The following is a 25,385-nucleotide window of genomic DNA, read 5'->3' as shown; positions in this document are numbered from 1 at the left end:
GGTCTATTCACACCACTGTATTTTAACGTTGGTGATCATTTATAAGTGCGGTTGGATTACTTTTCAGATTATGTCTAACGTTTTGCATCTGTCAGTGGTCGTTCCAGTCTTTATTCTTACTCAGTTTACCTCCGAACAGGAGATAAGTCCCTGAGCCATGGGCCAAGTTGCCATTTTAATCAGTCCCAAAGTGATAGTTTGTGGTTTTTTAAGTGTGATTTACAGAAACATGAGGGAATGTATGAATGAATAAACATGAATGAAAATGAGGGACATATAATTATTACGGTTCTACAAGAATTTGCTGAAATAGCTTTCAAAATTCTATTCACACATGGTCACAAAGTTGCCTGTGAGTCTTTACGTAGAGTCACTGTGCAATTTTATGGCTAAAATGGGAAATTATATTTTTCAATAATGTAACTACAGATTAACTTAACTTCAGACATAATGATCAGGAATACACTTTGTTTTTCTGATTTTATTCAAACCTGGTGTGACTCAAAAGGCAGCGAATCACACAGGTAACAAATACAAGTACGCGCGCGGTTGTTTTGACCGTCTCCCGTGATGCGCGTTTCCGTATGTTGCAGCGCAGACTTTGCGCAATTGCACCAGACGCTTCCTGTCATCCTGCACAGCACGGAGCGCAGCGACGGGAGCGTTGGCGCTGGGACGCCCCCCTCCTCCTCCTCCTCCTCAATGAAAGCAACGGCCATCTGTGACCCTTTTTCCATTTCAAACCCGTCACGTTATTTCCCGCACACCTCCACACGCACAGCTTCACTTGACAATCGAAATCGCGTCTTACAGAGGAGCTGTAGGGCTGCAAGGGGAGAAAAGGCGTCCGCGCTCTGCGCATCTTGCGCTCAGCCATCGAGAGCAGCTGTCTGCGGAGACAGACTGCAGGCTCATTAAGACGAAGCGGATTTGAATTAAGCACCGGATAACAGACAGCAACTGTGCATCCTTCAAAGGGGAAGGGAGGGAGGCAACGGTTTGTATCTCTGGGTGAGGAGAGGGGGAGGAGGAGCAGAGGAGAATGAGCTATTCTTGTACCAGCAGGGGCAACAGCCAGGACACATCAAGCGCGAAGAAGACTGCCGGTGATAATCCAGGTACAGGCACCGGAGGAGCGGACAGCAGCGGCAGCAACGACAGCCCGAAGAAAACAACCGCGATGAGGGTGAAGAAAGGGTGCAACTCGACTGAGGCGGGAGTCCCGATGACCAGTGAAGAGGATCTGCTGTCCAGCGCGCTGGTCACTCCAGAAGATGTTCTGGGTTTGCAGAAGATCACAGAGAGTAAGTTCGGGGTTGAGAGGAGGGTTGAAATGTCACTTATGCAACTATACTGGGGGATGTAACCTCACGATATGATAATACCGCGGTATGCTAATGTGAGCAGCTGTGAAGTCCACCCATTCATGGTGAGATGATTGCTTGAGGCTCTGTGTAACTTTAGCTGTTGTCTCAACAGGATTTTTAAACTTTGGCTCCATCATGTTTGCTGAACTTCTGGATCTTCTCATCTTTGGCAATATTTTCACAAATACTTCTTAAAAAGAGGCTCTTTTCATTTCCACACATGTTTGTATTCCATTTACAAGGGTCTGCATCAGTCTTGTTTCTAAACATGCACAGTGGATCTCACGTTCTATTCCTGCAGCATTGATTTCTCTCCCAAAGTCCAACATCATATGTCCTGGTAGTCCTTGAGTGCTTAGTTGTACATGAGTGGGTAGACTTAGATTTATTTTAAAAAAAAACTGGACAGTCTTACGTTTCATATTGTGAAGTTAATCAGGAAGTATCAATGTACTGAATAGCCACCAGGGGGAGACTTCACTGGTTGGGGAAAAAAACTTGATTTGCTAGTTTTTGGTTGTTTTCAAAAGAACTCAGGGCTGGTTTTGTAAATTATGTTCACATTTAGAGGAAACAGATGACAAAATACGGCACATATGAGTGATTGACAGCTGGGGTCATCCAGCGGGAGTGTGGCTCTAGGTGATATCTCTAAATCTCTGGTTGCAAGATGTTTAAGCACCAGCCAAACTGCAATTCTCAAGGCCTCACATTCACATTATTGTGGTTGATGTCACAAACTGCTGCCACTTAGGCAGGTTTCCATGCTTACCTTCTTCTTTGTTGTGTCTTTTGACTAAAGTGCGCCACCAAGTGGACTGGAAAATGCAGTCGGTGTGTGCTTACATTCATCTGTGAAGTGTCTGCATGGACCAACATCATCATCATCAGAAAATCCTGGCTTTACTTTTCTTCTTAAATCTTTTCAGGTTGATCATTTGCCGAAAAGCTTCCCATAATAGCTTGTACTCTTCCACCATCACTATTGTAGAGATCTGTTGAGGCAAGGAAGGGAGCCAGTGGATGATGGGCACGCATAGAATGCTAGTTTATGTTGTTCTAATTTCTTTAATCTGCTTTTCTGTGGGGGAAATAAAACCCCATTTTTTATGCGTGGAAGACCTATCATCACTGGTCCACAACTTTATAGAGACACCTTTGCTCTCATGACATTGAGAAAGTGATAATAACATTCCATCCCTATTTATAGGCGCCATGTAAACACAGGATAAGGCATCACTGTTGTGTAATAATGTGCACATGTATATCTAACCTCCTCTGATGGAACCTTTACTCTGTGTTCTGTACAGCCGTGTTGTCCTTGCTCACACTTGTGCAAGGCGCTGACCTCATGACCCCCATGAGCAGAGGTGTTTATGATCATTGATGTGTTTCAAAACAGCAAAGGGACTGGTCTGCATGAACAGGAAGTCAATATGGTGGTTGTATTAGAACAGAGAAGTGAATTTCTTTACACGTTTGAGTTGTTTACACACATCTCATAAGTTACATTTAAGTGGTAACTGATGTCTGATAGTGTCTGTCTCTGTGTCTCAATCTTACACATTTTCCCTATGTCACTTTGTTACTGACTCCATAAAAACTCCTCATCAAGAGCACAGAACCATGTGATTGTATCAGAAAAACAGTATAGAAGTGCAGCCAGGAGACTCAGCCCACGCTGAAGTTGATCCTCTTGGATCACATCATCCCTTGTGTAGCTTGGCTTCACTTCAGGCTGATTTTAGTTGACTAGAGAGGAGGCGCAGAGTGAGGTGCATGGGCGAGTCGGGGCTCATGCTTCAAAGCTGCCTTCATGTTTCCCACAGGAGTTCATGTCTGGTTCAGTGGGTGATGCTTGAATTTTTTTTTTTTTTCAGATTTTTTTGCATGTTTGACATCTAACTTTCCCTTTGATTTATTTATGTTCTTTTGTTCCGTATAAATCACAAATGTTTTAAAAGGACGCTCCATCAAAGTACATGGAAAACTTACATGGATTTAAGGCACCAAAAGGGACTCTGCTGTTAGGATGTTGTACACTGTTGCACACTGTTGTTCAGGCAACAGTGGATCTGATGTGCTGCAGTTGACTTTGGTGCAGGAAATGAGTTCACAAATCTCAGTTTCCATTCTGTTTTCTTGAACAGTGAAAAAAACAGTGAAAAAGATTTTTATTTTTTTTACATCTGCCTGATAAATCATAATTATCATGCAGATGGTGGTCAAGAGGATAATGATAATGGTAATGATAGGGAAAGCAAGGTTTTAAGAGACCAATATAAACATGAATGGTGTGTAATCTGCTTTAACATCAGAGTAAAATGTTTAAATCAATGTCTATTCTAGTTAGGCTGCAATTTTGGCAGCAATTGAATAAAATGTGTATCCTAATATGGCTTTGTGAAAGTCAGTATAACTGTTTTGTGTCTCTTTAACTTTCACTCAGGACCAAAGGATTTGAAACTTTATCGTGATTTTTTTTGACCATTAAGAATAAGGAATGTTTTGCACATACACACCAATTACTGGTATAAATGTGTCCCCTGCATTGTTCAGTCTTTGGCTTGTCCCGCGACTGAACCGGTGACCTTTCATTTGCAAGCCCACTTCCTTTCCTCTTGTCCTTGGGTTGCCCATACTGCCCTGCCCTTGTTCTAAGGCAGAAAGTTCATGTATGATAAGTAATGAAATTGTGCCGCTTGTCCAGTCCGACATAATCACAGCTTACAGAGAGAGGAAGAGCTCTGAGGACGTCCTTTGGCTCAGTGTGTCCTCTCTCTTTATGTAACATTTGCCTAGAAATCTGGTCGTTTCTTCTCGACTGTTATGTGATCGGTCAGTTTTTTAAGGAACAGGATCTAACTCTATATTTAGGGTTGATAGTGAACAAACAGCCAGGACATGTCTGTCTGTTTTATCTGTAAGTATGCTGCTGATGATCTGTGTACATGAGGGGGTCAGATCGTTGTCGAGCTGTATGGTCAGTAATAATTTTTATTTTCATCATAGCACGAGTATTGTTTTTCCATTACCTCAGAATGAGCCTTTAATGCTGCTACATTTTACACACTGTACCTTTAACGTCATTAAGCTGACAGCGCATAAATTCAGTTTTCTCGTCAGTCCAAAAATGTAAGAGTCTTTTTTTAACTGCTGTTTTCTTCTTCTTCTTCTTTTGTGTACCAGCTGCTTCTCTTATTACTGGGTCAAATCTTGTGGAACATGTGCGGAGTGCAGAGGATAGTTTGAGACCAGATTATCTGGGTGTGTTCATTTCAGTTGGAGTCATTTTTTTGAATGTACTGAGTGATCCTCGTCTACCGAGCTGGACTTTTTCAAGGTGCTGGAAACTCTCGCTCTCCTTTATCGCCGCGTCATCACAGGAGGGAAGAGGAGGCATGTGTGAATCACCACAGCAACGTGGATGCAGGCTTGAATCACTACGGCAACATGAAGCATCTCCTCTTGGTTACAGCCTGTGGAACATGCATCTCTGCTCTCCCACACATTTCCCCTTCGACTCTCCGTCATCTCTCCTCTCTCCTCCGCTCCTCTGTGTAACGGTGCAGTTGTGCTGCCACTTCTTAACACTTCACCATGTCACTCTGAGGCCCTGGAGCTGTTTTGTGACTCTTTTGTGTTTTGTTTCCCTACTGGTGCACATTCCCAAGTAGCTTAAATTGATTCCCTCTGTTCGTTGCCTGAAATGCATTTGATAGCGCTCTCGGACAGACGTCACAACAGTCGTTTTTGTTTTTGTTGTTGTTGATTAAAACAAAGAGAGGAAGTACCAGAAAAAGTGACTTTCACACGACGTCATGTTTATCCATGTGGTATTCAAGCAAGCTGTTGAGATTGATAGGCATTTTAATTTCCACAGGTGAATAGTAATAGATTAAGTCTCACTGTATGTTCGTGACCAATTCTTAATCTGCTCTGTGACGACTCTCAGTGTCAAACTATGTTTACAGGAAATTAGCCAACCGCTGCTTTAAAATTTCATTATTCAGCTTTAATTTCTGACAAATATAGTGATTTGATTACCAATTTAATTTCTTAAGCCAAGCTTCTCTTTAATATTCACCGTTGTGTTGTATATAGAACATGACAGAGCATTAAATCTGCATAGAACAGAGACTTATACAGTAATTGTCACCAAAGCTTTGTGTTAATTAGATAAAATATAAACAAATAAAATGATATAAATAAGAAATTATTAAATGCAAACATTTCTATTTTTATATTATGTGAGCTGTGAGAGATTATGAGTTTCAAATCTTAATATGCAGCTATTTTGGAAGATGATTATTAGGAAAGTTGTTGATTTTTAATTCTCATTTTTTTATTTGATCAAGTCTGATTCCTTGCGAATCATAATTGTAGTAATTTGGTGAAGCTGTCTGCGCCACAGCTCAAAAATGACGTTCCTTTCGTACCTTTCAAAAGGATTCATGGTGCGTTGATTTTATTTCAGTGTCAGCCAAGCGAGAGAAGTACTCACCCAAACAGGACAGTGAACATGTGACTGAATGATGACCAGCAGTGGCGTCACTCATCTGACTGAGATTTGGCCGCTGACATGTTGATGTTTTTTGACCCGGAAATCCACAGACTAAAACACCTAAAACCAGGCGTTCACTCATACTCATAACCTCAGAGCTCAAACTAGAAATTAACACCACCTCGGGAAAATGTTGCAATCAAATGGGAAGTAGAAGCTAATTCTCCACTTTTTATATACATTCCATGTTGTCTGTGAGAATGGTTTGGTTTTGTAAACCTAAAGGTGTGATAGAGGTGAAGGTAAACCACCGAAGCCTTGCAGATGTATCTTCAGGCTTGTTCTGGTGCTGCAAAGTGACATGAGGGAGCAGGTCATCAAACCAGACCAACTTTATTGGGATCATTAAAGGAACATTCATATCAGAGACTGTCTACAAATGTTGGGCAGGTATTCATGCTGCTTTAGCGACAAAAGCTACTTGTTTCCTGAGTGAAATTGAAACTGATTTCCATTTTTTAATGTGAGCCGCATCCACAAATCTTCATCACTTCCTTCCCTTGTCTCCTCATTTTGCCTTCTCCTTCCCGTCCCCTCATTTCATTTCACATCCATTCTCTCTTCTTTTTTTTTGCTATTGCACTGTTGCCATGACACTGAGGTCACTTGCAGATGAATTCAGGTCAGTAAGGCAGAGGCGAGATGCGTCACCCCTTTACACCGGCATGCTATTGAAACTAAATCACCGTTCATGCAGGGCTTTGAAGAGGAGACGCGTCAATCATATCCGTTTTATTCTTAACACAAGAAATAATTTTTTATGAAAAGCACAAGATTACTATCAACTTTGTACATACAGGAGATAATCCCCTGAATTGCACAATGCATCATGTACACTAATGGAAATGTAGTAAATGCGTAAATGTAATTAACCTGCTGATTTACAAAATAAAAAGGTTGATTAGTTTACATGAATAGTGTGAGTTCATTTGACAATGGTTTAAATTGAACAGACATTTGTTTGTACTTAACAGTGATGCTCAGCAGAGCATCACCTCGCTGTGGGGGAAAGAGCCGGAGTTTGTGCGGGAGATGGAGTGCTACCAGTTAGATCTGGTGGGGCTTACCTCCACGCACAGCCTTGGCTCTGGAACCACACTCCTGGATAGGGGTTGGAAGTTTTTCTTCTCCGGAGTTGCCCAGGGTGTAAGGCGCAGGGCGGGTGTGGGGATACTCACAAGCCCCCGGCTAAGCGCCGCTGCGTTGGAATTTACCCCGGTGGACGAGAGGGTCGCCTGCCTGTGCCTTAGGGTTGCAGGGGGGAAAGCCCTGACTGCTGTTTGTGCCTATGCGCCGAACAGCAGGTCAGAGTATCCGGCCTTCTTGGAGGCCCTAGATGGAGTCCTGCAAGGGGCTCCGTCGGGGGACTCCATAGTTCTGCTGGGAGATTTCAACGCGCACATGGGCAACGATGGGGAAACCTGGAAAGGCCCACTTATATGGGCGCAATTGGGAGGAACGGCCTACCTGTCCTGTTTGTGATTTTAATGGCGTAGTCGTGGGGGAGCAGGGTTGTGGTTTGGCAGGCTTGAGATCTCGTCGCTGCTTTTTGCAGATTATGTGGTCCTCATGCCTTTGTCAGCCTGTGACCTTCACCACTCACTGGATCGGTTTGTGGCCGAGTGTGAAGCGGTTGGGATGAAGATCAGCACCTCTAAGTCTGAGGCCATGGCTCAGGAAATCGGTGGATTGCCTTCTCCGGGTAGGACTCCTTGCCCCAGGTGAAGGAGTTCAAGTATCTCAGGCATGTCCAGCTGGGAGGAGGCCTTGGGGTAGACCTAGGACAAGGTGGAGAGATAACATCTCCACTCTGGCCTGGGAACGCCTCGGGATCCCTCAGTCGGAGCTGGTCAATGTGGCTCGGGAAAGGGAAGTTTGGGGTCCCTTGCTGAAACTGCTGCCCCCGCGACCCGGCCCCGGATAAGCGGAGGACGATGATGATGATGATGATTTTTTGTACTGGTGACATGGGAGAAAAAACAAACCACAGGACAGAACAACCAATGGGATTGGGGTTATTTTGATTTTATGGCTATGGAATTGTAAGTGAGTGCTTCTGCCCCTTTTTCCAAGACAACCTTCATTGTCAATACCTGGCAGTTATTCAATCGTTTAGGTTGTGTAACCCGATGGTGAATCTTGTCTGTGATTGGACGGTCTTTCCGCGAATGTCATGACTACCGCAATGACAAGTATATGGGCGCAAAGCTCGATTTCTCTGCTTTCCGGTAGTTTTTGAAACGGTCTAGGAGTGACGTAATGAAAAGTACGCATGCCAAATCCTGTCAGCGACAACAGGATGGTAACAGAAGGGTTAAGCCAAAACTGACTGTACCTTTAAGGATTTCAAGACCTAAATGCAGACACTTCACAAAGGCAGTTTAATGCAGTGAGGATATTTTGATTCAAACACACACGCACCTGCAGGCAGGCAGATGCAAACAAAGAGGCCAAGACTCTATGAAACACAAGGGAATGAAGCCAAAGCAGAAGGAAACACGGGGGAACAGATGAAGTGACTGAGTGACTAAATATACACACAACTGGCGGAGATAATGAGACATTGGTGTAACACGTAGCACATGAGGAAGGAACATAAAACAGGAAATCCTAAACAGAGTCTTTGTCAGGGAGTCACCTAAGGCATTTAGTTTGCAGTTATAAAAAAATACATATATCTTTAGGATTATTGGTTGTATTGTGGTTGATAAATTGTTCAATTTAATCTGTTTCATATTATGAAATGAAAATATATGTATTTGTTGTAATCTGAAACATTATGTTTATATATTTTAATAATTTTAATGGTTAATGAGGTGCTACAACAATGAATGGAAAGTCTTCCCCTGTAATTTTCTTCACAGTGTAGCGCTGATCTTTGAGCGCCAATGAAAATAATTGTACTGTTTGTATTTCTCCATCACAATTTAGCATTTTTTTATTAGCATAGTAGCATTGGCTAATGAATTAAGACAAAATATTGGGAATTAATATTGATGATGGTGTTTAGTAATTTCCGGGGCTTAACCAATTTCTCCTAAAACGTGATTTCTGATATTCACTCAGATTTGTACGTGTGTATTGTATATTGCGTAAACGGCAATAGCAATGCACTGCATGTAATGAGAACGTGACAGGAAATGCTTTTACGTAATAGAAACAGTGGAGAATTCTAGTTGTTTTAGTTCAAATGTGTCTCTTTAAAATTGGACAAAAGGCTTCTTCAGGTCAGAACTGAATTTAACAGATGAACTGTGCAGAACTGTGGAGAATTGAGGATTTAAGAATTGGCGGCGTAACTGGGTCAGGCTGAACTAGATCCCATAATCAGTGTCAGTTTTTGTTTGGGTTTCTTTTTTTGTCAGCTTTTAATATGGTTCCATGTGCCAGTGATTGTAAAGGTGAGACAGACAGATTGCTGGTGACGTTTGTTTTGCAGCTAAAAGATGATGTGTATTATTCAATATACCGTCTATGGTACACAGTAAATTGCCCAGTGTGAGTGTGCATGTGTCTGGTTGGGTAAAGTGTTTGGCACTTGGTCAATGATGAGGACAGGAAGGGACGTGTGAAGTGGATCTTTTGAAACCTGCTGATGCTGAAGTTTGAGGATGTGGTTCGCAGATGAGCAGCGTTTGACTGCTGAGTTCCCTCTTAATGTGTAGTGCAATTCAAATTACACACACACACACAGACGTGTTCTCTCTCAAAGTGTTCATTATCACATCCCACAAGGATGGAGTCTATCGAGTCTATCAGTTGCTTCAGCTGCTTCCAGCAGTTATCCTCAGATCACACATTTGCACCTCTCGCGTGCACACGCACACAGACACACACACACACAAATAACAAACCCATTGTCTCCCATTCAAACTCAGTGTCCTCATGGGACGTCATTAGGATGCTCAAAAGTAACAATTAGCACTGGGTGAGCAAAAGCACAAGGACAACACCAGCTGTGGTCGAGTATATTATACACATGCAGATACACAATCTGCTTACACACACAGTTTTTTGGTCGTTTACTGTGTGTGTCTGTGTGTATGTGTGTGTGTTGTAAGGTTTTGCGTTACTCATCTCACCCAGGGTTTGATTCTTCTACAAAAGTGATTCCCCTGCATTAGGATCAGTGTTGGTTAAGTTACCTAAAAGTAATACTATTACTGATTACTTGGTAGCATTTGTAACAAGTTACATTACTGATTAAAGGGGTGAAATTCACAACAGCGAGATAAAGGTAACGTCTGGAAATATCATGTCCTGTAATGGAATGTTGTGGATAAAATATCCATGTCTCACACAGATTTGTTTTCTGTCTGCTCTGAGTGTGTGCACTTGACCTTGTCAGGACCAGTTGTCCTCATGGAGACCAAAACCTAGGATAGCTGGGGGAAACCAGTGTGTCACAGTTCCATCAGGAGAGAAGACAAATCTTCTGGGAATGGAAAAGAAACTGAGCATATAGTTGGACATGGTATCACGATTTCATGTTTAATTTCTATGAGCTTTGTGGCTGTCGGTGTGAGGGCAGCGAGGAGGCCTCAGTGGAGATGATGCAGAGATGTTGCAGCATTTCCACGTCCAGACCATTCATTTCACTGGATCATGCAGAGGTGGCAGAGGTCCACGCAAGTGTCCACTCTGCTGGGGGAATCTTAATAAGCAGTGACACTGCCTGGTGAGGGCAGGAAGGATTAGAGGAACAAAAATAACTTGCCTCTCTTTCATTGGGATGTGGACCTAGATCTGTTTACACAGTCACATTATTGGGACTTGTCCTTATGGGGACTAAAAGAGAATGTGGGGACATTTTGGTCGGTCCACACAACTTTAAAGGGCTCTTTCAGGGTTAACATCTGGTTTTAGGGTTAGAACCAGGTTCAATGATAGGTTAAGGTGTATCCCTATGTAACTTTCTGTCCTTCTCTCCCTCTCTCTCTCTCTCTCTCTCTCTCCCTCTGTTAGATTACCTGTGCAGCCCGGACGATAATATTTACAACATTGACTTCACCAGGTTCAAGATCAGAGACATGGAGACCGGCACAGTGCTGTTTGAAATCACCAAACCTCCATCCACAGGCGAGTCACTGATTTAATCTTAGCACAACCTTAAACCTGTGAAAACCTGCCGTCAACAGCGCTGCAGCAAACCATTTTTTTGATCAAGCGTGTACTTGTTTCTACAAGTAGCAAAGTAACAAAGAGATAAATGTGAGCGTATTCAAGCTTCTGTTGTGATCAGGAAATGTTAAAAGCTAAATGAGCTTAGTCTGTAAATGTTGGTTTATGTTTAAAAGGTAAACCCCCACACAAAAGTTGTTTTTTTGGAGTCACAGTTTGATTAAACGGCTGCAAATCCTCACATTTGTAGACTTCCTTAAGTAGCAAAATAACAAAGAGATAATTGTCAGTCAAGCTTGCATTGCAACCAGGAGGTGCGAAAAAGCGAATTCATCTTCATCTATAGATGTTGGTTAATGTTCCAAATAATTAAATAAAAAACCCACAAAAAGTCGCAGTACAATCCAGTGCTTGTGCATCCACACAGTAGCATAGTAACAAGTAACAGTAACTAAAAAGCTAATTCAGCTTAGAGTGCTAAATTAAAGAAAATTTTATTTAACTACGCGATTACTATGTCATCGGTTAGGAGAAAAAACAAATGCATTATGTTTTATTGTTTTTATTATAAACGGCAACATAATGTTACTACTTAATTGTTATGCTACAGGCCTTGATTTGCCCCTGGGGACATATAATGTCTTTTGAAATTGTTGTTATAAGTTTTTGTTTTAGTCCACCATAGACATTATTTAATAATATCTTATTTATTTTTTTTGTCTTCTCCTTAGATAAAACAGGCGACAAGAGGGATATTGACCCAAATGCCGGCCGATTCGTCCGTTACCAGTTCACCCCAGCTTTCCTTCGGCTGCGGCAAGTTGGCGCCACGTAAGTCAGAATGTTTAAATCTTTATTTATCAGCAGAATAAATACCTTTCTCTGTCTGTGTGACGGTCTTTCATCTCTTGCAGAGTGGAGTTCATGGTTGGAGAAATGCCCATAGAAAACTTCAGGATGATTGAGAGACATTATTTTAGAGAGAAGTTGCTCAAGAGTTTTGACTTTGAGTTTGGCTTCTGCATGCCCAACAGCAAGAATACGTGTGAACACATCTATGAATTCCCACCTCTATCTGAGGACATAGGTAAGTCCATAATTACACACGCGCACACACTACTTTGACTTAAGGCTGAACAAGGCATTTCTTTTGTCTTGAACTTGATATTAAAATGGATTGTACTGTGAATTGGTGATAGAAAAAGACATTATTCACATTTATTCTGATCACCTACAGTATAAGCCATGTTTTCACTGTGGTTTACTCTTTTATATCTTTTAAAACAGTGTTTTGGCCCAACAAAGCTGATATTAATAGATAGGGACAAAAATCCAACAAAAAAATAAAATCCAAGAAACTATCAAATATTCACATTTAAGAATCAGAGAGCTTGTTTTGATTATTAAAAAAAGCACTCAAACCCTATTTCCTATTAACCAATTATCAAAATAGTTGACGATTAATTCAGTAATCGATTAATAATCAAGAACTAGTGGCAGGAAAACATTTTATTCCAGTTTCAAGTCATCAAGAGTTCACTGTGCACTTTAAATCCACGAAGATTGAGCTATTTAGAGCAGAAGGGTTAGATTATACCTGACCCTTTAGGTGAGTGTGTAAACATCAGCATAAGTCTATGGACTTTGTAATTTTATGTGTATGTGTGTGTGTGTGTGTCTGCTTAAAGTCAGAGAGATGATCCTGCATCCATACGAGACACAGTCTGACAGCTTCTACTTTGTGGACAATAAGCTGGTGATGCACAACAAGGCGGACTACTCGTACAATGGCGGAACGTAGAGACGACGCACTGATACAAGGGTCAGGTGGACGTATGGACTTTCCTGAGGCACGATCAGAGTAAACTGGTGCCGTTAACATCATTTTCTTCCCCTCTCTCTCTCTCTCTCTCTCTCTCTCTGTCTGTCTCTCTCTCCTGCTAAGAGAATGCCATCCAGAAATTACTCATACAGCTGTGTCTGTGTGTGTAAACAAAAGCAGGTGTGAACATCCACATACACAAACAGACATGACACACGTAGTTCAGTGTGGTGTGACGTTGCTGTGTATGTGTGTGTGTGTGTGTGTGTGTGTGTGTATAACATGATAAACCAGCAAGTGAGCAATGGGTTGGTTTTTAGGAAATATCAGACAGATTCCGCTCGTTAGCAGCATTTTGAAGTGAAAAAAATGTATAGAAAAAAAAACATTGATAGAAATTATTTTTTTCATTCCTGTTCATGTTAGGAACAAATCTTACATGTAAATATGTGTGTTTTTAGGACTTTAAGAACAGTTTTAAGGATTCACTGTGTGTGTGTGTATGAGTGTGTATTGTTGCTTTTTGGAATATGTGTTTGTGTAGTTTGTATGATTGTGTGAAGCATGAATGTTACTGTGATAGAAATATATGAATTTTAACATCTTTATTTAAATATGTGTTACCCGATTTTCTACAGAATAGAACCTATTGTGTTTGTATTGTCGTTGCTCGAAGCACAGCGTGTCCGCAGAGTCGACACTGAGGAGAACCGTGACCTGAGCTGACCTTTAACATGCGTCGTCATCTGTGAACCAGCTGTTTAAGACACTGTTAAAGAAAAGCGCGTCTTTAAAGTTAAGCACACTGTTATTTTGTTTTGTTTTCCAAGCTCTTTTGTCAAGAAATCATTTATAAACGTGGATATTTCTCAGTCACAAAGGAGGACGATTGTGGAATGTAGCAGAATGTTATTGCAGAATGAATCAGTCGTCCATTTACACGTTTAATGTTGTTCCTCCAAAAACAGAAAAGAAAGTCTTGCACACTCTTCTTCAATATGCACACATTTGTGTGATGACATTTCAGCCTTCGGGCCTTCTTCAAGAGCAGCAAGAAATACTGGGACTTTGACACTGATTTATACAACTATCAGTGCATGGGTAATTTGACATTGTGATATACATAAAAAAAGAATATTACCAATATAAAAACATGGGAACCACGTCATAAATACCTTTTTATATGCGCATCTATATATCTAATGAGAACAAGGGTCGATCATAAAAATAACATTAGGTCAAAGTCAATGTTCTGTCCATGTGGTAACAAGGTTTTTAATGGTGAAAAGTAAAACTTCAGTTACCTTAAGTTACCTCCTCTTGGGAGACACTGAATATCAATTTACCTAAGGGGGGAAACTGGATTAAATTATCCAAGCTTGCTGCTACTGGGCAGTTCAGATTTCTGCATCAAATGTTTTTTTCTGTGCTCCACAATTCAAATTTTGAATGCTCTATTTGGTTTGGCAACATATGACTTTCCAAGTGATAGATGACAGATTATTTTATGGGAATATCTTTACCTGTATGTACAGAAGAGTATTGCAAAAAAAAAAGGAAGAATTCTGATGTTTTTCTCAGAATTCTGAGATTAGAGAAAAAAAGTCAGAATTCTTCTCAGAATTCTACAAGCTGTATATTGTTCCTTATCCAACAAAAACTTTTATTTTGAAATTCTGTGACATATTGTCATACATATTGTGATTGTGATATAATTTTAAGATCATATTGCCCACCCTCTAGTGAAAAGTGGCCTTTTCCCAAAAAGTTTGACTTTTTTTCCTCCGACAGACCAGACTAGATCCTCAGTGGCCCCCAGGTCATTTGAGTTTTTCAGACCCCTGCATGAGGAAGTAAAGTGCACACCAGATGCACTTTGATCCACTCATATCAACAGGTGGATTTTTGTCCCTTTAGGGCCTTGACATCGTGGTAAAATTCAGTTTTTCTGTATGTTAAAATGTCAAATTACCAACTGATTGTTTGCTCCTTCACAACTTCCAGAGGTCGATTGTTGTGATTGCCAGCACATGTGTCAAATAGGAGTGACCTTCATTATAAATCAGTGTGCGTTACATTTTCCATGAAATATTATATTACTTCTGCCTCTCATGCATTTCTGTCTCTTCTGTTCTCAATCATTTTTGTGTAGTGGTTTGTTGGACATTTCGTCTTTTACATTTAAAACACATCACATAAAAACTCATAAGAATGAACTCTCTATAACTTGTGTGATAGCAAAACTGTCATCGCTGTCATTCATTGCACAAACACGCACTCAAACATTTATCTGTAGTACTTGCAGACTTGTCTGAAAGGAATTTACTTGAACGAACCTCTTTGATTCAGATTGTTATTGGCTCAAAGAGTCGAGAACTTAATGTGCAAAAAGAAAAGGTTCAGGACGGGACTCAGGTTGGCTCAGCGGGACTTGAATGTTAGTGTAAAAATGATTTTGACCTGATGTTACTTTTTTTGGAGAATTCAAATATGTTTCGTGTGTTGAACAAAAAAGTGAAGTCAATAAAGATTTATGGGACCTTTTTAAATGTGTCTGGATGTTGGTATTTATGGTTTTGATTCAAGTAAATGGAGAAAATCATAACATGGACAATAAAACAACACTCTCCTTGTACACTCTTCAGTTTATTACATTCAACATGAGCACAGATCTCTGCCAAGGCTTATCTTATCACCATTTTGATTCACTGAATTCAGACTTTCTGGATCTGTGTAGAGATTTACCTGCTTTTAGCGATTACCTTCGTACATAAGCATGGCAAACTCACCCTGATCTGTTATTATGTCACTGAGATATGCACATTTGAACCATGTTAAATTTAAATTGCCGCCAGCTCAGATCAGATCTGGATTAAACATAGTCTGAGTGTAGTTTCTGATCCAGCATGCACACACCAAATATCCTTCAAATCCAATGGGTTTTTAAAAGAGATTTTTTACAGTGTTGTCCATTATAAGAGATAAGGATTCCGTGAAAAGTCATCAGAGTTTGAATGTGAGCATACCGCTGACAGAAAAATTCACATTCATCCATCACAAACTGTGGACAAGAGGACAGATAAACCCATGCTGATGAAAACAGAGGCAATAAATCACCCCGGAAATAGAATTACAAGATGGTCTTATTGGTAGCTTCTTATCTCTTAGTTATCCTTCAACCAAACTTTTAATTTGTATATAAAATAGTTAACACATTGCTGTCGTTAATTTGTGCTTTGTGTTTTCCCCTTCCTCAATACTTCAGACATTTTTCACTGTCCAATACTTCCAGTTTCTCCAGTGAAATTACTTTAAGGATGTTTGACGTAAAATCTTTGTAGAACATTTTCTTATCAGAACCTCTAATGATCACTAATTACAGATCATAATATCTTTTTTAAAATCTGTAATGGGGAGAAATGAAAATGGTCTACATTTTTCTTTCTAAAATTTGACAAGAAAGAGAATAACAGCATTAGGTTTAGTTCATTTCAGTCCACATGTACAAGGAATTTACAACTTAACGTCTAAAGCAATAAATTGACAATAATTGACAGATGAAATTTAAGATAAATGAAAAAAAAACAGGCAGAAAAGGTGTCGGCCAACGCACAAGCTTATTACGCCTTCTCTATAAAACTAAAAAAGAATGTTTACAAATTATTTTTTCAAAAGACACATAAAGTCAGTGCGATAAATTCACTACAGTGCAAAACAAGAGTAAAGAAATCAAAACAGGTAATTCAGTTGTATCCAATTTTTACAAAAGCTTCAGGTACAGCTCTTCTTTTCTTTACAATCCCCGATTTTATAAAGTCTGCCCCACACTAGAGGATTTTCAAATCTGACTTGATTTTAAAATCTTGGGAGATCCCAGACACAGACTTTGTAACCCATTTTTCATTCTCAGTTTAATCCTGAGCAGAGACGAGACCAGGGTTTCTGAATCCTGGTCCTGGGGATTTCTGCAGTGCTTGTTGACGATCTGAGCATTTGAATCAGGTGTGTTGGAGCAGGGAACATTCCAACACGCAGGTGCGGACCCAGGGGTGTCTCAAAGTTATCCCAGAAGTCACAACAAACTCTCCAGCACCACAAGTTACACACTGGGAATCAATGACATCAAACACACACACACAAAGTTCTGCGTCAGTGTTTGTCGATACACTGACAACTTAAGAAGCCACAGGGAGAACCTCTCACTACCTGATGAGTCAGCACAGAGCACTGCAGACTCAGGGTATATGAACACTCCCCACACCTGGGCGCCAATCAACGCCAATCAGTGCCACACACACCTGATTGCAGTGAGTTGATTCTGTGCGCCCTCCCATCAACATGAAATAGGAGCGCAAACACAGGCTTGACCAGTAACATTCATTTGAGGTAAGAGTTAGGTCACACTTAAATGCTTTAACCTGCAGAAGCTGAACAATTTCTTGTTTTAAAACTGCACACATCCCCTGCATTTTCTGGATGTTTTCCAATTGAGAAATTATACTACAGCACCATGCCATAAAAACATGATGTATTAATTAAATATCCACAAAATGTATGAGAGAGAGAGAGATGATTATTATTATTATTATTTTATAACATAAAATGAACTGGTTGCACCACTGTTATCAGTAAAGACAGTATTTCAGTTTAATACGTTTCTTTAATCTACATTTCTTACACCTTTAAAACATACAGATAGTTTGGATATTTATATATTTTTTTATATGAAAACCTTTTATTGCCTTGATGGTTGCTTGTTCAGTCAGGACTTTCTTTTTTTCATGAAATAATGAATTTTTTGTTCTTTCCAGTGTCTTTTCTTACTTGAGGTTGTTAATGTGTAATGTTGGCCCACTGAGGGAAGGTGTCCATGTTGAACATGAGGTTTCCCCACGTGTTGACGGCTAACGTGACGGTCAAAACTCCAATGATGTTCAGCATGAAGCCAGCTTTCACCTAGAGGAGCAGACACACAGTAAAGTTTCTCCGTGGGAAGTTTCTGTCTCAATAAAGACACACTGTGTCTATTAAAATGGCATTTTGTACAATTTGGCACTTGTAAAACTGCATATAGTTCTTCATAGTTCATAAATGGTCTAAATTGACTAATATCGAGTTTGGCTAACTCTTGTATATTTTGTCTGCTTTAATCTCTACTGGTCTTGGGTTTACTGTTTGTCATTGCATCAAAACACTGAATATCTTGTATGTTAATACCTACCTGTCAATGAAACTGATTCAGAATATATGTATTTTAACATCCTTTAATCTAAGAATTAGATCTCGCCAACTTGTAAACTGTGCTCATGTGAATTATACCTGCGATATACTGTAGTCATATCATGTATTGTGGATTATATACTGTATGTGTGGGTGAACCTCACCATGTCAAAGACTTTGAGGTTTCCAAAGGAGAAGGCAATGGCGCTGGGCGCTGAGGCCACAGGCAGCATGAAGGCCAGAGAGGCAGTGATGGTGCAGGGCAGCATCACATACAGAGGGTGAATCTTTATAGCTGTGGCCTGAAACACACAGCAAAACAACACAGTCTGACACATGCAGAGGAAGTAGGTGTTCACACGTGTCTGTGGACACCGCACTATTTTTATTCAGTTTACCATTGAGGCCAGTATGGGCAGGAACAGAGTGGTGGTGGCCGTGTTGCTGGCGCACTCGGTAAACGCGGCGACCAGCATGGAGAGCAGCAATGAGATGGCAGCGGGAGGAATTTCCTCCAGAGGTGACAAATTGTCTCCCAACCACTTGGACAAACCTGATTTCTGCAAATTGACAAGCAAACAAAGGAATTTGAATGATACTGTTAAAAGAAACATCAGAAATTCTTTCCTTTTAACTGATCAGACATCACAAAACACGTTGGTTTTTACCTCGCTGCCAGCAGCCAGCGCGACTCCTCCTCCCACCAGCAGGACGATGTTCCAGGGCATTCGCTCATGAACCACTTGCCACTTCAGCAGAGCATCCGGAGCCTTCACCATCTTACCTGTGAGGCCCAGAGGAGCTTTGACTACTACTAACATTATAGCACTATCATTTTTGCTTGGTTTCTATCACGCTTTGCTAGTCTCGATGACCACTCAAAGCTGCTTTACAGCACATTCTGGCCATTGACCCATGCACACCCAACCACACACAAATCATACCTGTTCACACGCTGCTGACACTGCCGTCAGGAGCAACGTGGGGTTAATAGCTTTTCCCAAGGAAAAGGACTTGAAATACAACTAGTGCTACCATCGCCACCCATAATGGGATCAGCTTAAAATATTTCACCTGCGTCGTTGTAACCATATAGCCTCCAATCCTTGGCAGCTGGGAGGGGATGACGAAGAAGAAGAGCGAGACAAAGATAGCGACGGTTCCATCTGACACAAACCTGAGGTACACATGATAACATCATCAGCAAATGTGCACTTATTGTGAAAACACTGCTGTGTTTTATGCTCATTTCAGTATTTTGGATCGTAGAAGGTACAAGTATTGATTGATTTAAAAATGTATTTGCCGGTTTTAACATGTTACCACATTCATCATCTAATCTCTTGTCAACAGAGGGAAGACAATGCAAGAAACTCACGTCTGTTCCTTATTGAAGAGCACTGTTGCCCAGCCATCAATGAATCCCGGCTCCCTGGTGAACCATAGGATCACCAGCAGTATGAAGATGGTGAGAACCGCGCCCTCAGCAAACTTCATACGCCCCAGCTTTAGGTACTCCTCCTTTATCACGACGTACGCCTCCCTGTCTCTGTCTGTCTTCATGCCACAGCCAAATGACTTTTTCAGGCTGAGGGGAAAAGTTCAAAGATTCAGAGTATTCTTTTATCTGTGGTTGACTGTGTGTTGTCTTACTTGAAACCCAGGAACATGAATTGAAGCCAGAGCCAGGACAACACCAGCATGAGCACCATGTTTGGAAAAGCAAAGCCAAACCAGCTGGCAAAGTTGATCACGTCACCGTTTTCAGGGAAAATCCTTCACAGAAACAAAAGATGATGCATGAGAAAAGTGAAGTCAACAGTCAGTTATTTGCATTACATTCCCCTGCTTGATGCCTTACTCATCCATTTGAGCTTTGAGGATGAGATTAGGGGTCGTGCCGGTGAGTGTGGCCGTGCCTCCGATGTTGGCCGAGTAACACACGCTCAAAGTGATGCCTTTGGTCAGACGCTCATACTTTGCCTCAATTGCTTGTCTCCTGGAATTTACTTCCTCTTTATCTGTAGTCCAACACACTCAGTAAGTTCACATTAATGGCAGAGGAAACTCTCCAGAAACCTATAAATATAAAATGTTTTAACTTACACTCAGCGTCCTCTAGTTGACTTTTGGTGTCTGGATGTTTCTCATCTGTCGTTTCCTGACCAGTTTGTCCCGTTAGCTCATGCATGTGTTTGCTCGAGTCCTCAGCTGCAGCCGGAGACTCTCGTTCATTCGCCTCGGCCTCGGTGGCTTTCAGCTGCTGCAGCACAGCGTGGGCAATGGGCAGCATCATGGCTGTTGTGGCCGTGTTGCTGATCCACATGGAGAGGAAGGCTGAGACGGACATGAAGCCTATCAGTAGCCTGTGTGACAGAATAATGACTATGAGAGAAGTTATCAGTATTAATGTGCAGATATAAGCACAATTTTCCTATAAGGTCTATTGTCATGTCATGTTTTCCTTATAAATGCTTGACAATGATTTTTTCAAAAATGTCCAATCTTCACCAAAGAAGACCGAAAACACCTGTTGCCAACAGCCAATGATAAAGAGTAGGTGGGACACAGGATGTAGCGAAGAAAAGATGAGTAGCAGGAATAATCATCCAGCTTTGTTTACCCCTTTATACTGTTGCTCTCATTGACATGGTCAATCTTGCAGGAGTTTGCATGAGAGTTTGACAAGTTCAGTTGACTTTAGCTGGCTTGACAAATCCTGTCGTCTGTGATCCCTCATCAGTTGCAGTCGATAAATGTGTAGTTCAGTTTTGTTTTTCGACTAAAGTGAGCACAGCTGAGCATTATCACAAGTCTTTCTTACAGTGAAGGACGAACGCCGATCAGCAGCAAAACCAGGAGAGAGATTCGCTTGTGCAGGTTCCAGTGCTCCACCGCGATGGCCACCAACAGGCCACCAATGAACAGCATGTTAGAGTCTCTCAGATATTCGATACTGACCTGAAAACACACAGACACAAACATCGGTGGAAAAGACAAACAAACAGACAGAGAGATAAAGCTACAACACACCATGAAAATAATTAACTTAAAGGTCAAATTTACACTGACCTGGTCCATCTGTTGTCACATTCCAATGTTGATGAGGTTTTGGCATTTCCACCAAAGGGTTATTTGCCAACTATACATTGCTAAATGTTCATTGATACTATCCAAGTTTTTCCTTCCAATTTAATAATCTCATATCCTTTGGCGACCTTCGGCAGAGTGCTTCTAAACTTGAAGACATTGAAAAATAAAAGAATGGTCTGATCTTATGACATGTTTCAATGATCAATACTCTAGTTTTGACTGTAAAGTCAGTTTTGGTTGACTGTTAATCTAGTAGTGATGCTTTAATCAATCACTTTTTTGCTGATGCCGCTCCATAGTGTGGGAAGTCTGATGTATACGCCTCTCAGGAGGTCGACAGCAGCCATGGTCGTTACTATATCTTTTCATTCAGTAATTGCGAGATCACATAATCATCTTGTATGATAGCATGAGATAACAAGGCTTGTTTTCTGGAAATACAGGCATATATTCATGTGTTATCTAAGATGATGAGATAATTCATCTGGTTATCTGGCGATAGTGATCCCACTTATCGCAAAGGTGAGCAGGATCACTGACACGTGATCGCCTGTAAATCTTTAGCCGGGATAGTCTTCGCCATAAATGACGAGGGGCGGATCTAAATATAATGGACAACAGAAAGATAAAGTGCCTAACACACTGCTTGGCCAATCCAGGGAGCATCTGAAGAGTGTCAGTGACAAGTCTTACTGTATTTCCACTTGTTGCAATAAAGGGTTTAATTATGATGAGGGTGTTTCTGACTGAAGTCAAATGCCAGGTTGTGAAAGTCCACTCCCATCTCTCATATCGCCTCTCTGTTCAGACCAACAGTCCTATATTGACATGTATCCTGCCCAATTATTTTGTTGCTTACTATGACAACCTCTGACCTCTCTAGGACTACATTTCTTCTGGTAATTTTCCTGGTGTTTAGTGCTTTGATTCTGGTCTTCTGTTTTCCTGGCGTCTTGGTCAGTTAACAGTTTTATTTTTGTAGTTATTTTGCTTCCAGTGCTTCTCCTGTTTCCCCTCCATTGTGATTGTCTGAGTCTGTCCTCCAACAAAACGTAAATATTGATCGTATGCAGGAATTACGACCCACGTGTACGTTTTTAAAATAGACGCCCCCCAACTACAGGATGTAAAACGACAATGTACAAGTGCGAATAAATGACGAACAAACACCACCGTACCGCTCCAGCTGTCATGATGCCCATCATAGGAAAGAGAACGACTGGCAGCAGTGCGGTCACAGCCAGAGGCATGCATTCTGTGCACCAGTACAGAGCCATGAGGATGATCACATAGCCACATTTCGCCTCCTGTAACCACAAACGTACACTTTTACGGTCTTAAACTTGTGGCCCGCAGGCCATTAGTGGTCCCCAATTGATTTCATGTGGCCCACCACTCAATATCAAGTTCAAATGTCTGTATTTGATATTTATAGATTCATTTGGATAATTGTTTGTGTGTGTGGACTATATATCACTCCATATCAATACTTTTATTTTGAAATTCTGAAAAAATATTCCTACGTCATGATGGAATGTGATATAATTAGAAGCTAACATCGCCCACCCCTTCTGTTTTTTTTCACTTTGGACTTTTTTTTTTTTTTAAATTGACGGGTCTCCTCCTGACCAGACTGGATGCTCAGTGGCCCATTTGAGTTTGAGACCCCTGCTGAAATGTATTATGTATGGTAAATATCACTTATGGATTTAGTAGGCAGAGAAAGTGTCGGGCAGAAATGTATTTTACTGTACTTTTCATGGACATTGCAAAAAAGTATTTGGAAACAAAATAATGGACATAGATTCAGACAAACTAACTCACACGACACACTATGAATGTCCACATCTAAGTCCTATGTCTTGTTTTATCTCGGGTCTCTCTTTAAAAAGCAATTACACACACACACACACACACAGAGAGAGAGCGAGAGAGAGAGAGAGATAGAGAGAGTAGTGGAGTGGTAACCCTTGATCACAAAGCAAACAGTGCCATACTTCTTGTCTCTTGTGATAAAATTTTATAGGTTCTCTTTAAAATCCTGACCGTTAAAATGACGAACACTCAGAATTTTCCATTGCCACTCGTACAATACGACTTACAGTTTTAACACATCAAGAGAAAGTGATAGTTAAGAGATACAGTTTGCAGGATGTGTGCATAGATAAGACAGTGGTGGCAGGAAAATTGTTAGTGTAGCAAAATACTGTATTGTAGTGAGTAAGAATCTGATGTTGTTGATCAATATTTGCTTTTAACAAATAAAAAGTAAGGTTCATGTACAACAACGCACTAAATAAAAAAAATCCCATCTATTCAGTACTGTCAAATTTGAGGGTTGTAATAACTTAATAAATACAGTAGGTTATGTGTTTCTCAGTAAGGTGTTAGTTGGAATATGACTGAAAACACAAAGTAGTGGCCACAAAAATTTCAGAAATTAATTCTACTGCTCAAAATGTCTGTTCATGCAGCAATTTGACGGGATAAAACCTGCCCCCAGCTCTGCTGTTGTATATATTATGAGCCCTTTTACAGTGTTTATGTTCATGAAAAATAAACAAAGGCAGAATAATACTGTGGCTTTTACAAAAGAAAAATGGAATATCCAAATTGTCGCCATTTAAGTTTGTGTTGTCTGCCAGGTAATAAACTAATAGATGAATCCTCTTACATTTACAGTACTGCTTGATTATTTGTGTCTTGAGAAATTACAGATTGCACAATTTGTGTAAGGTTGTCTATTTTTGACAGATTCCATATTGCATATATTTTTGTATTTATTCATATTCATATTCAAAGGCGCAGCTCAGCTCTGCAAAAGCCTGGTAACGAGACCAGGATTGAGAAGCTTTGAAGCACTGCTTTAAAATGTGTCAAATATAAACCTATTTACCCTGGTCTAGATTTTATTTTCTTGTTTTTCTTTTTCTAATCTTTATTTCTTTTGCTGTTTTTCTCTAAAATCATATGTGCACCAAAAAACATGGTTCTGCTTCTGCTTCTGAAAAGATACACATGCACCAAAGGATCCATAAGTCCTTTTTCTTTTATGGCCATTTTTTTTTTTACATAATAACAACATAATAAATTAGAGTTATTGACATCTAATATGAATCAAAGCAGGAAAAATAGCCCAGTTAAAAGTTACCAAAACAAGAGTGCACATAATACTCACTGATGTGTCGCAGATGAGGGGCAGAGGAAGGAGAACCAGTGGAGTGACGACAATGAGGATGAAGTTCCTGTGGTACCACAGCCACTTCAACCAACTCACCATGATTCTTCTCACAATTCAAGAAACAAAGAAGAATCAAACAAGACGTAAAAGTTTCCTCAGATGCCAGCTGATCAGATAACAGCAGCAGATAAAGAGAAGCGACGATGTTCTCCACCGAGAAACCACTGAGGCAATGAGGTGGACACAGCGTGAAATCTTTTCACTGCATCAAACATTAACATGACGAGGTGATGCTCGGTGACAGAGAGGTGCATGGTCACAGTAAACGTGCAGAGAGTAGGAGGGGCTGACACATGTGGAAAGGGAGTCAAACGGCAGGTGGGTTTGTCTGACACGTTTAACCTATAAGGTCAGCAGCAGCAGCAGATTCTTGAGAACTACGTCACTTGACGCTGATTTCAAGCGTGTTTTCTCGTAGGGAATATCCCACATATCCCATTTCCTATTTCCTAGAAAAGTAAAATAGCAAGAATGAATAAATAAAGAAGAGAGTCAATTATTTGCCTGTAAACATGTTTTTGTAAGACAAAACACTTTGTGTGTGTTCTTATCCATAGACTGAGTAGCCAGACAGTTATTTATTGTTTTGCAGAACAATGGCAATAAAAGTCTACTCTATTCAAGTTTATCATTTTAATTAGATTCATTATTCTGACTATAATTCCCTGATTATTTGCTGTTTTTTTCTTTATTGCAGTGTCCCGCAATCCTGGTCCTTGCGACCCACTGCCCTGCATGTTAGAGGGTTTCCTGCTCCCACACACCTGATTCAAATGAATGTCTTGTTACCAGGCTTTTGCAGAACTTGTTGATGAGCTGACACATTTGACTCAGGTGTGTTGGAGCAGGGAAACATCTAAAACATGCAGACAAGTGGGTCCCCAGAATGATAAAAATGTGTGAAATATAAATCTATTTAGACTCCTTTAGAAAATAATTAAAAGAAAAATGAACCAT

At 40.6% G+C, this 25,385-nt stretch overlaps 1 protein-coding gene and 1 pseudogene across 2 annotated transcripts; one reads left to right on the top strand and one right to left on the bottom strand.

The window, feature by feature from the left end:
* Positions 1-569: 569 nt before the first annotated feature.
* Positions 570-15,423, top strand: unc119b (unc-119 homolog b (C. elegans)). Of its 2 annotated transcripts, XM_058628355.1 has the most exons (5): positions 585-1,304; positions 10,897-11,010; positions 11,784-11,883; positions 11,967-12,139; positions 12,741-15,423. In XM_058628355.1, exons 1-5 carry the CDS (start codon positions 1,043-1,045, stop codon positions 12,851-12,853), a joined length of 762 nt encoding a protein of 253 aa, XP_058484338.1. In that variant the 5' UTR covers positions 585-1,042; the 3' UTR covers positions 12,854-15,423. The 2 variants fall into 2 exon arrangements, with proteins under 2 accessions (XP_058484339.1, XP_058484338.1); XM_058628356.1 differs by lacking the exons at positions 10,897-11,010; positions 11,784-11,883; positions 11,967-12,139; positions 12,741-15,423 and adding an exon at positions 4,557-5,611 and having other exon boundaries at positions 570-1,304.
* A 78-nt stretch (positions 15,424-15,501) lies between these two features.
* On the bottom strand, positions 15,502-24,606 carry LOC131458960 (solute carrier family 13 member 2-like; annotated as a pseudogene).
* Between the last annotated feature and the right edge of the window lie 779 nt (positions 24,607-25,385).

This window comes from Solea solea, chromosome 4 (assembly GCF_958295425.1).
Source record: "Solea solea chromosome 4, fSolSol10.1, whole genome shotgun sequence".
NCBI classification, from domain to species: domain Eukaryota; kingdom Metazoa; phylum Chordata; class Actinopteri; order Pleuronectiformes; family Soleidae; genus Solea; species Solea solea.
Note: the sequence above shows the minus strand (reverse complement) of the source record. Positions and strands in the feature narration are given on the sequence as shown.

What these genes read in the sequence shown, in the direction of transcription:
- unc119b (XM_058628355.1), top strand. Translation starts at nt 1,043, where the DNA reads ATGAGCTATTCTTGTACCAGCAGGGGCAACAGCCAGGACACATCAAGC. An exon ending in CTGCGGCAAGTTGGCGCCAC is followed by an intron (nt 11,884 to 11,966) that starts GTAAGTCAGAAT and finishes CATCTCTTGCAG; the next exon opens with AGTGGAGTTCATGGTTGGAG. An exon ending in ACCTCTATCTGAGGACATAG is followed by an intron (nt 12,140 to 12,740) that starts GTAAGTCCATAA and finishes GTCTGCTTAAAG; the next exon opens with TCAGAGAGATGATCCTGCAT.